The sequence below is a fragment of the Mus musculus genome, chromosome 13 (genome assembly GCF_000001635.26).
Source record: "Mus musculus strain C57BL/6J chromosome 13, GRCm38.p6 C57BL/6J".
Taxonomy (NCBI): domain Eukaryota; kingdom Metazoa; phylum Chordata; class Mammalia; order Rodentia; family Muridae; genus Mus; species Mus musculus.
This window is the reverse complement of record NC_000079.6, coordinates 58,931,558-58,944,079: the sequence shown is the minus strand read 5'-3', so window position 1 is coordinate 58,944,079 and position 12,522 is coordinate 58,931,558. Positions and strand designations below refer to the sequence as shown.

Genomic DNA, 12,522 nt, shown 5'->3' with positions numbered 1-12,522 from the left:
CGTTGAAGGATACCAGAAAGGAAACTTTGGCTAGAGTAGAAGGAGAGTAGCCATCCTGGCTAACCCAGAAGAGTGGGTTAGCCGATGTTCAGTTGGCAGACAATGGGGCATCTCCTGCCTTCTCTCCTAACCTCAGGTGGGCTTTCTCTCAGGGAAATTGGTTGGCAGCTACAAGGTAGAACTTTCATTTACATCCTGAAGAGGTTTAAGCTCAGAAGCTGCTAGCATGCTGGGGAAACTCAGTGTGGAGATTACTAGTCTCCATTGCCAGGTGACCTCGCCTCACAAGTTCAGCACTGGGGTACACGGCACAGGAAAACAGTGTTTGAGTCACAGACTTGACATTCCAAACTCAGAGAAAAGCAGCCAAAACTGGGAGTTACCACAAGCTTTCCTGAGAGTCTATACAGGGCTGTCTGGAAAGCTAGTGGCCCAATGGACTCTTTTAGTCGCCCCATAAGGCTCCCCCTGCCTCCCTTCAGTATCCAGGGTGCCCTCTCTTCATGCTCTCCTAAATGCAGAGGGTGAGAGTCTGAGGCCAACATACCAATAATCAGGTCCAGAATGATCTGACTCTGCATGTTTATCTCATTAAAAAGCTGATTGTTCAGTTGGTGGAGTGCTTGCTCAAAGCCCTAGGTCCCATCACTAGTGGTGCATAAGCAAGCACTGGGAGGTAGATGCAGAAGGACTAGAAGTTCAAGGTTACCCCCAGGTGCACGGCATACTGGAGGCTAGTTTGGGCTACATGAAATCCTTGAAGAAGCAAGAGGAGGAGGAGGAGGAGGAGGAGGAGGAGGAGGAGGAGGAGGAGAGAAGTGGAAGAAGAAGAAGAAGAAGAAGAAGAAGAAGAAGAAGAAGAAGAAGAAGAAGAAGAAGAAGAAGAAGAAGAAGAAGAAGAAGAAGAAGAAGAAGAAGGGAGAAAGGAGAAAGAGGAGAAAATGAAAAAAGGGAGGAGGAAGAGGAGGAGGAAGAGGAGGAGGAGGAGGAGGAGAGAAGGAAGAGGAGGAACACTAAAGAAGACACTGGCAAATTGGCAAATACTGGTTACAAATTCAGATACCATGGCCTGTTATCCTAGGGCTTTGGAAAGTCATAAATTTCTGGGTTGGGGTTATGTTTTATCCCTCAGTCCCACTACTGCTGTGGCCATGGCCAGGGCATGCCTGTATGTCTTCTCTACCCCAGAGCTATTTAGCAGTCCTATGGCAACACACAGCTACTGTCAGGCAAGCACCCAGACATAAAGACTCACTCCTTAGCCGAGGAAGCCTCAAGAGGTAGCTTATATCCCAGCATATATATGACCCAGATGGTTGGGTCAGAGTCACCGCCACAAACTGTCTTACATCGCACCCCGTTTCTCTGGTCCAACTCCTTATTTCTTTCCCAGGTTAGCTCTAATACAGCATTGCTGTGAACTCCTGGCTTCAGCATCAGCTTCAAGATGTCCAAGCTGACACATGTCTGTCTATCCACTCATACTGTGGGGGAGGCACTGAGCCTGAAGGACACAAGCTAACTGTCCAGCCAAATCACAACCACCATGATTGGGCATAAAGACTGTTTTGTTTGGCTGCTGGAGAGAAAACAGGAAAAAAATGTCATAGGCCTTGCCAACCTTTAGAAACTGGGAAATCTCACACCAAATACCAGATCTCCCTTCAGCTTAAAAAAAAATGAATTTTTCCCCCCAAGCCTGTATTCCAATACAGAAATTAGGACTGGGGCTGGGATAGCTCTGTCCTACGCACTGAGTCAGTCTTCACCAGTCACCTACATGTGTCCCGGACCCCTCCAAGTCTCTGAAACGCTTTGAGTCTACAGCCAACATCCTAGCACATAGAAAGCATTCAATCTAGTTTATAGGCTCTGAATAAGGCATCATTTCTGTTTAGAACAATCCACTGGAGGGAGGTCTGCTGCAGAGCAGGGCAGGGTTATCGTTTAAGAAGATGTATAGCCCCACTCTCCGTCTCTTTCACCCACCTGGCAAGGTATTGATGATATATATCTCCATAGACGCTCTCCTGAAAGAATACGAATCAATAGCAGGGACGGCTACAATAGGAAACTCGTTTGAAACACAAAATTGAAAGAAAAGCACTCGAGGTTTCAGCACGGAGGCAGGCAAAGCAGAAACAGTGTGCTAGTCATATCAGGGTATTATAAACAAATGGGAGGCTACAGCTCAAAACTGGTCTCAATTGACGGCATTTCCCAAGTGGACATGTGGTACAGAATGACTTTGGTTGAAGCCCCCTTGTAAGCACTGAATTTGATGGTGGATCACCAAAGGAAGCAGGGGTTCCCAGGCACGCAGGGACCAGTGGTCCTGCACGGAAGAAGCAGGTGCTGTCCCGAGGGAGGGCACACAGGCTTTACATGAGAATGGAGAGCTGTAGGTATCTAGCTCATCTGTGAGGCAGGGCTTAGATAAGTCAGCACCTTCAGCAGAAGAGCCTCAAGGGTATCTCTCACAGGTCCCAGTAACAGAACACCCGACAGGGGTCTGAGGAGCTGAGCTCTGCCACCTATCTACAGAGGCTGTGCTTTCCTCAGGCTGCTTCAATGCCAGTAACTGTGGGGGACAGGGAGAAGAGGGAAGGTTTATCCTGGAAAACAAGGAACTAACTCCTCAGTCACTAATTTGTGGCTCAAAACCTCCCCAACAGTCCTGGAGATACTGCCTCAGTGAAGGCCACCCAGTGACTTAACCTGTCATGCCCCCTCAGGGCTTTCCCCAGCTTGCAGTCTGGGCCTCTTGCAGATCTCCTCGGCTTCCCATTCTACCTCTCCTCTCCGGGTGAAAATCCTAACGGATTCAACTGTATCTTGGAGTCAGCCTCAGAGGAGACACAACTTGCTCTTCGAAAGTGTTGATTATCAGGCCAGATGTGGTGGTTCATGTCCGCAATCCCAGCATGCTTGAGGGGGACGCAGGTGGATAGCTGAGAGCTGAAAGCTACCCTGGGGTTCAGAGTGAGGCCAAAACAAAAGCAAAAGGCAGTAAATAGTAAGAAATGCCTATTGTGTGTGCTCAGCAAATCTGTGTGCTCTGCACATCATGGAAGCTCCACCCCATCACCGAAGCTCTGCCCAATCATGGAGGCTCCGCCCAATCACAAAGACTCCACCCATTCCGGAGTCCCGTGCTTCAACCTGCTCACTACAGACCCAGAGCGACACTCCTCTAAAGAGAACAAGTGGATGAGTTGGCCTCACAGAACTGAGGAAGGGATTAAGAGGAGGAAGAGGAAAAAGGAGTGAGGAGAAGAGGAAGACAATCTCTTAGTTGTTTCTCCAGAGAATGGGGGTGGAGGGAGTGCATCACCTGTTCATGTTGTTAGGAAACCTCTCCAAGAGATCCTGTGTCTTCTGTCTTCAAATCGGCGCGTAGGAGGTGGTGTCCTTGGAGGACTTTGGGACCACCGTGAAGGCTGTAGAGTTGCCATCTTCTCTGTCTTAACCCTCAACATTTCCAGTTTTTCCTTTTGTCGGGTGATACCGAATGGAAAGTGGACTTTCTGTATGACATGTGTCTCATACCAAGACACAAGGGTTAACGACAAAAAGAAGTCTTCAGGCTGGTTATTTCATAACTCACATCAAGATAGGAGAGGAAGACAAAATCGGCAGCATCATTTATAAGCCCCGGGAAGTGGAAGTTTCCAGGCTGCCATAAATAAGGACAAGAGTGTCTGCCAAGTTAGAGGCCTTGCCAAATTTGAAATCCACTCAATCTCTACATTTTGGAACCCAGAACAGAACACCAACCTTGTGGGATTTATAATATTTTCTTCTCAGCGAAATCTCTTGCTATTTATAAGAAAGTAAAAACAAAAAGTAATATATATATATATATATATATATATATATATATATATATATATCATGGGAAGGTTTTTATTTATTTATTTTTAACCATCTGGGAGTTTTACAAGCAGTAAGACTGTAAAGATAATTAGGTGGAATGATCTATGCACTGTTATTAAATCCATCGTAGTCAAAGAAGACTGAAAGTATGCAGAGCCGCGTGTATGTACATGTGTGTATGCAAGTGTGTGCATCTTTGCATGTGTGTACTACCGTTCTCTCATCAACACTTAATTTCTCTCTTTTTTCCCCCTCATACACAGACCACCACCACCCATGATTCCGTCCAACCAATGTAAAAGTTTTAAAGCATAAAAAATTAAAGAAAAGATGAAGAAGCTTATTTAGGATATGAGTGCTGTTCAGAAACAGAATGAGAGCTAAATAGAGCAAAATAGCTCCTAAGGAAGATAAAGGTGTGGGGAGGGAATAAGCTAAGCGGGTAGAGGCACCTCCCATCAGGTTATACATAAGTAAGATGGACTTAGCCACCAAAGGATGCTCTCTGAGAGAGGGTGGGGCCTCACAGACTACAGACAGTCTCACCTGGGCCCTAACAAGTTCCCAAATTATAGAAACCAAAGCGGCAGATTATAAGCATCACACAGACTGTCACCCCCGAGGACAAGGGTGACACCTGCTTGGTGGACTCTGGTGTCACCCAGAGCTGAGCTCAGTGTCTTGCCTGATTTTGACACAGCAAAATACCCTAGGTCTTGAATGGCCTCGATGTAACAATCCAAGGAAGAACTCAGTGTGTGTTCTAGGGGACAAGGAGGTGACATGGAGAACGATCTCTAGCGATGACTGAACACTAGAAGACCCAAGCCCAGGAAAGGCTGGAGCAATAGAGCAACCCCAACAGGCCTCTAGATTGCTCCTGGTAGAGTGATTGATTCTTCCACACACAGAATTCGAAAGGCGTGTCCAGCCGCCTTCTCTACTCAGACCTGGGAGGGCCACACGTGGCTGATGGGGAATTAACACACTCAGTCATGGCCTTGGACACATGATGGAGAGGCAATGGGACTGCCCCAAATCAAGGACCCCAACATCAGTACAAAATAAACACTCACTTAGGGAGTCTTTCTTGAAAAGCCTGAAGCATCTTAGGAGGCTGCGTTTTGGTCTCCGTGGGAAGGCAGAAGGGAGTTTACCCCCTGACACTGGAGCATTGGCTGAAGCTGTGCAAACTTACCTGAGAACAGATTCTATTCACCACAGCAAACGGCACAGCCTACATTTTTGTTTAACAGTGCTTCAGAACTGATTACAGTTTGATGGGGATTATTAAAAAGAGATAAAAGGGTGGAAAATAAACATAGGAGTTGTTTCTCCGTCCCTCCTTGGAAACGTAATAAAACTATCAGAAGGAAGGGGGAAAGCTTACTGCTCGTTAGTCTGTGGTTGGGCAGAGATTTTAATTCAGTAAACACAGGCTCTGAGATCTTGTGGCATGTGAGATGGACTTGACCAAATGACTGGAAAATTAGCATATGCCCTTGGCAGTCTCTCCCAGTCCTGGGCTGCCAGAAGGGGGTGCAGAGAGGACTCCATGTGTGGAGGCTGCTCTGTGTCTTTGTGCTGCAGAGGCCAAAGCCAAGTCAGGCCTTTGTGACACTTTGTTCTGCTGTCTAGATTCTGTGCATGGAGGTAGCTGGATATGATATGTCCTCTACCAACCCGTCCTGCCACGCCCCAGCCCTGCTGTGCTAATCTCTCTTAGGATCCCTCATTAGGCTGGCAAGATGGCTCAGCGGTTAAGAACACACTAACTGCTCTTCCGGAGGTCCTGAGTTCAAATCCCAGCAACCACATGGTGGCTCACAGCCATCTGTAATGAGATCTGATGCCCTCTTCTGGTGTGTCTGAAGACAGCTACAGTGTACTTACAAATAATAAATAAATCTTTTTTTTTTAAAAGAATCACTCATTAGATAGTGAAACAACCCCAGGGGGATGCGGAGGGCTGGAAATCAGGGGACATGAGCAAAGGCACTCGATGACATCGGTCAAAAGTACAAATCTGCCATGGCCAGTTGCAAACACGGTCTGGGTTCTCATGCTTCGCACCGAAACCTCCTGACCCAACCTGCCTCATAAGGTAAAAGGTGAAAATCAGGTGCTGGTGTTACCACCAGGCCCCACACTCATGTGCCGAGATCTGCAAGGGCTTCCTGAGACTGGGAGCAGACGCCTTCTCAGTGACTGGTTAACCTGACAATTCACCGTGGTCAAGAATAATCTCTGCTCGATGGCCAGGGCCAGAAGGGGTGAGCACGTTAAACTACGGAAACTGTACTGTTGGGTAAGCTCTGTAGAGCTGTGAGGAGCCCTGGGTAGCCTGTGGAAGACCGTTTGGCACATATTTGCAAAATCAATACCCCTTAACTACCATCAGCATCCTTTAAGTCCTGGGTAGACTCCCTTTTGATTGTAAGGTGAATTTACCCCAAGTTAACCACCACTCATGCAGTAACAATAACCCCTTCAGGGTGCCCAGAAGGTGGTCATGGGCTCAAATAAATCCAAGATGCAGTTGTTTAAATCTTATTTTTTGGCCTGTAGCCAAAGTGGGACATGCGGAAGGAAAGTCTGAAGAGCCTGTAATGGAGACTAAGGGGACGTGACATATGAGCAGTCTGCCGCCATAACTGGTCATGTCTCTCCAGGTACTGCTGTCCTTGAGATCTCTATCCTGGACCATAAAAGCTGCTCTCTGTCTCTGACATGAGTTGCTTAGTTGCTTAGTGAATGAACTGACAGGACATTGTGTGCCCTCTTGCTGGGGTAAAACATCAAAAGTATTTTGTAAAGAATATAAAAGTTTAGTTGGTAAAAAACCAAAACAAAACAAAAAACAAACAAACAAACAAAAAAAAAAAAAACCCACAAAGCTTCCTGGTATATACTCTGTACCAAATACCTTTTAACTAATGGAAGTAGTTCTCATGTAAGAATCATAAACCATACCTCTTGTGTGTGTGATTCTTACTGATGGAAACTCTCAAAGCTGTCCCCAAGCCATGATTTGTTCTAGCGCCCGCAGTAGGTAGGACTCCCCAAAATTCCTTATTGACATGTCTCAGCCCCCCAGACCACCGATGACACAGGGGCCATATGCGTGGGGGGGTAGGAGAGGGGGTGTGATCTACAGAGAACACAGGACACATGGAGATGAATCATAAAACTTTATTGGCTTGTTAAAGAAATGGATGAATTCAGCAAGTACATTTATAGTCTAGCCACACTGTTAAAACAGTACTTAAAAGTAAAATCTTTTTTAAAAAAAGAGATGCATTGTTTACAGGAAATGTGAAAAAAGAGACTTGAAAACCCAGAATATTATAGGGGAAAAAAGGCACAAAAGTGAGTCACGAGCTGCCTCTGGATTCCAGCAAATGGGTTTGGACCCAATAGGGATGAAGCCCAGGGACACATCTTTCTTGAGAATGTCTTGCTACTTCTTATTTGTTTGTGAGTTCATATATGCATCGGCTAAAATTAAGCTGGTGAGAAAAATTCCGGTTCTTTTCCTTGCTTCTTATACGTTTTTCTCCCTCCCAAGAACACTAAGACTCAGAACACAGACAATGGGGTGTAGTGTGGGTTTGGGAGTTGCTTCACTATCACTGGCTACCCTGAAGTGTGAGTCCAGACTAAATGCAGAGTGAATGATTTATGTCATGCTCGAGTAGCTTGGGAGGTCCCTCTGTCCCCGAGACCAGGACAAGGAAATAGTTATCCACACTGGGAAGCCGCCTCTCAAGTGAAAACTGCTATCAAACTTTCTGGGCCGGGAATTCTGTCAACCTAATTTAAGCCTGGCAGCACTCACCCGAAAGCAATTTAAATTCAGGAGAGCCCTCAGCTGTCCCAGGTGCCCTTAGGTAAACTTGACAGATTGCTAAGTATTGAGGTATGCAAAAGGAGCAGAATGTTCTTAATGGCAACTTCTGTACCAGGTTCCTTGGAGTCAGGTCTGCTGAGCTACAGGATCCCGGGAGCTCTGTCATCATAAAGCAGAGAGCCTGGCACAGCCCACACAGCTGGAGGCAGCCACCTCCTGAGCTCCCTGTTGTATGGAATCGTCCCCCTTCAGCGGAGCCCTCCCCGTGAATCTCTAGTCTAGACCAAACAAGATGAAGTGAGTTTCAATTAGAGTGTGAAAGAATGAGATGGAAGCAAAGGGAGGGACTCTAGACAGCATGTATCAAAGCAGGTGGAGGTGTGTTTCACCCCCTCACAGGCAGAAGTCAGCACAGGCTTGAGAGTCTAGTTTGCAAGAAGGGGTGGTGGAGAGTTCAGTGTGTTATAATTAGGCAGAGCTGCCAACAAAACCAGACAACATTCTCTGTCTATCATGGGGTCAGTTTAGAAAGATGGGGGTAGAGGGTGGGGGGGAGCAGAAGCAAGGAAGTGCCCCCTGCTTGTTCTCTCAGCATGCCCCTGAAACTGCATTCAGTCGCACACTCTCTCAGTCACTTACTCTGCAAACCCCTGTGTAAGCCTGCTCAGGCTTCAAGACCCCTAGCTATTGTGAGCTTGGTTCAGGGTCCCGAAGAGTAGAGGGCCAAGATGAAGGCAGAATGCGCTGGTTTTCTTGGCTGTGGGGAGGCCTGAGACTGGAGGGGTGGGAGGGGGGACTGCTGAGCTGATTCTCTCTAATATGTACTGGGGTTCATGTCTCCTACTGGGAGACAGCCCTCTTCAGTCTTAGGACAGTTTCTATGTTGGCTGCTGTGGTGTCAGAAGCTCTTTGTTACTCCATCTCAGCTGCCTGAGCGACCCAACCACGCCCCAGAGACCCAACCATGGCAGGTCAACAAGCTATGGAACCCTATCTCTTTGAGGTGATGTTTTGTAGCTAAGTAGGGCCATCAGTCCACTGAGGCCAGCATGGAGATGGGGGAGCGGGACTCATCTCATCTCATTCTGCTCTCTTGAGAGTCTAGAAGACATGGCACCTGGAGAGAAGGGATTTGTGTCAGATAAAGCGGAGGAGAGTGCTGACTAGGACCAGGATGGCTCTGCACTTGGAGAATGTTGAGAAGACAGGACTGTAGGGACAACCCAGCAAGGTGACAGGGCCTGGGGTCCCAGCTAGGAGGGAGTCACAGGGTAACAGACAGCTGTGCACCTTTGGACGGGTGAAGTTCCTGTCAGAACTTGCTTAATGCACCTGTCAGTGGCAGTCATGAAGAAAGAGAGTTTGCAGGGAAAGACAGACAGATACAGTGGGGAACAATGACTCTCTCTAAGACAGAAGGAACAGACTGGCGGCCCACAGGCAGGCTTTGTTGGCCTACATAATGTTTTAAAAATAACTGTGCCAACTTTTTAAAAATAGGTAGGTTTCATATAAAAATCCAGGTTTCACATCTTCTTTAGAGAATAAGATTTGGAAGCTTGGGTCCTTGCTCCCCCGGGACATGGTTGGCATCCTGACAGTTGCCCCTGGGTTTTAGGCAGGTACTGGCTCACCTAGACCACTGTGAGTGTGGAGACTTGCCTGGCACTGTAATGCCAGTTCCTGTCAGAGAGCACAGACCTAACTCCAGAAAAATAAAAATGTCCCTTCTCTCTTCCTGGCACTGTAAAAATAAAATACACACCATTGTGAATCCTCAGAGAGCAGATTTCTTCTGGGGGACCAAAGAAAGCCAGGGATAAAAGGAAGAGTATAGGAAAGGAATACTGTGTTGCTGATGGCGGTCCTTGGGGGTTATAAAGAAGAAAAGACAAAGAACACAGGAACCATAAGAATCAATTTTCTAATAGCCGCTGCTCTCCTTGTCCCCTGGAAGATGCCAAGTAACGTTTGATATTAAATCTCCTTATCTGTCCACTTCTTTACATCTCAGAACAAAAAAAAAATTACCCTACATTTCTCCTAGCTGTTAACTGAAATTATTCCCCCCCCCCTTTTTTTCTTTCTGATCTGAGGAACCTTATAAAATAATCTTTAAACAATCCATCATCCTCTTATGGAATAACATCAAAGCTTAAGTTTTTTGTTTTGTTTTGTTGGTTTTTTTGGGTGCCAAATGGCCGATATTTAAGAGTGTTGGTCACACTGAGACCCTGGCCTGCCTGCCTGTTTGAATTTCACTCTCCTTTCGGGGGTCAAGATTTCTGCTATTAGCTGGCCTCTGGGTAAGTCAACACCTTTGGGAAAGACAGAGATCTCAGTGGTGACAGGAGCTGTCACTTAGCTGCAGTGGGGGCAGTGCTGGGCAGTGGGGGTGTTCAGGACACGGAGCCTTCTGTGCTGAGACCCACTGTGCACCTGGAGACAAAGCCTCTGAGAGGTCTGTGGAAGTGACTGGCCCTCTCAGGCACAATGTGGTTGGCCAGTGCAAACACTCTAATCCACGGACTCACAAAAAGACCGGAATTGAGCCATACTGTAGTGGCTCAGTATAAAATACTACAGTATTCCCCTGATGTCAAGTGGGGCCTAAACGGGTTCTGGTTTATTAAGATTGATGGACATGCTTACAGAGGATTCAAAATAGTTCCCAAACATGCTGGGATTGTTAAGAGAAAAACCTAAAAATCCTTAAAGATAAACTACCTTTTAAAAAAGGAATGTTAATAAGTTTCCTCTCAAGCTATGCTCTGTGTGTGAGTGTATAATAGAGCTGAGTGTGGTTTTTAAATGAAATATCCCAGCCTGGCTCTGAAGGGGACCTCAAGTGAGAATGGAGGGACAGACAAAGTTGCTGCCTGGTGCAGATGGGATGGATCCCACAAAGGCCACTGCCATGACAAAGTGAATGAGAGGGGTACAGGGACGGGTCAGGTGGGGAGTGGTTGGGGGCTACAGGAATTGGTAGCTGGGAGACTGTTCTTTCAGCAAGGAGCCCACATTCATTAGCAGCTGGCCACCTCTCTGCTGCTGGGTCAGGACGCAGCAGTAGGGCAGCATGCTCCAGGGACTGTCCTTAGACATGCTCTCCCGCTCACAGCAGGCCAGCAGCTCAGCTTGCAGGCCTATTCACACTAGAGAACTGCAGCTCTGTAATTCAAACAGCATGAGATCTGAGGTGCTCTCGCTAGGCAAACCTCTAAAGGGCAGGTGGTTAGCAGAGGGCAATGGAAAGGGACAAGATTTTAATTCCCTATATGCATATACCCTACCATTATTTATTCTCAGGCTGTGGTTAATTCAGGTCCATACTCCTGGCCACACAGTCCCTGGTGCTGCTCCGTTCTACCTGCCGGGTGGACTTTGAAAGCAATCGTTAGCGAAGAGTTTGGGTCTTTGCTGCCAGCAAAACAAAGAACCTACTAATGACACCACCAATGTGCCTTTAAGTCTATCAGTCGCAGGGTTGTAGGTGGAAATCACAGAAGTTAGCAAAGGTTAGAGAACAGAAGATGTTGCTGAAATAGGTGTTATGTGTGGATTAGACTTTTAGTGTGCACTTAGACCTAGCTATGACTTTAGATAGATGACAGATAGATAGATAGATAGATAAATAGATAGATAGATAGATAGATAGATAGATAGATGATAGATAAGTAAATCGATGATAGGTAGATAGATAGATGATAGATAAGTAGATCGATGATAGGTAGATAGATGATAGATAGATAGATAGATAGATAGATAGATAGATAGATAGATAGATAGATAGACAGACAGATAGATATGATAGAGAGGTAGGTAGATAGATGATAGACAGATAGACAGACAGATAGATATGATAGACAAACAGATAGATGGATAGATGATAGATGCAGAGTTTTTAATTTGCAAATCACCTTTAATAAACAGAAGCAATTAATGTCAGCACATTTTCCGTATAGTCAAACAGCTCGCTTTTCATTAGAGAGGCATAATCCAATGAGATTTCACTTCGATTCTATATTTGAACTATTGTAAGAACAGAAGGTGAATCTAAGTGTGTTCTTCTGCTGCTTCTCAGCTGCCTGACCCCTGCCTCTGCCTTGGGGTTCCCCAGTCACAGCTCACAACAAGCAGGCTGCAGACATCCTCGGAGATTACCCATTTCCACCAGACACCCTCAAATAAGCAGCACTTCCTGGGATAGGCAACAGCAGTCCCAGAGTTCAGCTCACAGGGCGTCAGGCAACAAGCACCACAGCCCCAGCCTTTGTCTTTCCTTTATCTCAGCTACCCATCCAGTGGGATCTTATGAAACAAAACAAAACCTAAAAGAAACACAAAACGAAACGTAAGTCATGCTCAAAAGAAAAAAGAAATAACAACAGAAATTCACATGCAAACATAGTCACTTTAAAAAGAACATACTACATCAAAATAAAACAACATGGAATATGGTTTCAAAAGCAAGGCAATACATAATAACACAAATTGGGATCACACGGGCATCACGTGACTGAGCAACTTCGTTTTAAACTCAAAATCAATTTATGCGATACACAAGATGCGAGGAAGAAATGCAAACAATTTCTGCCCACAGATCTACTCACAATTCTATCAGACATTAGCAGCTTAATGTAAGGAGGAGAAATCTGCACATGGGATAAACAATCCTCGGAGAATTTGTAAATACTTTCTTATGAGGGTAATTGGATTCAGCAACAACTCACTATTCAAACCCCAATTCTCTTTACTTTCTTAATTTCATCAAACTATTTCAAAGTAACTGACTC

At 46.0% G+C, this 12,522-nt stretch overlaps 1 protein-coding gene across 8 annotated transcripts in view; it reads right to left on the bottom strand.

Moving 5' to 3' along the window:
- The window catches only part of Ntrk2 (neurotrophic tyrosine kinase, receptor, type 2), a 327,499-nt gene that overhangs the window by 189,891 nt on the left and 125,086 nt on the right, over positions 1-12,522 (bottom strand). For 2 of the 8 annotated variants that reach the window (XM_030247189.1, XM_006517152.4), the window contains exon 13: positions 7,053-12,057. The exons of 5 other annotated variants lie outside the window; for them this stretch is intronic. In XM_030247189.1, the coding sequence (XP_030103049.1) occupies positions 12,020-12,057 (38 nt within the window). In that variant the 3' untranslated portion in view covers positions 7,053-12,019. Of the gene's footprint in view, positions 1-7,048; positions 12,058-12,522 lie in introns of those variants that run through there. One more of the 8 variants, NM_008745.3, reaches the window with a different exon arrangement.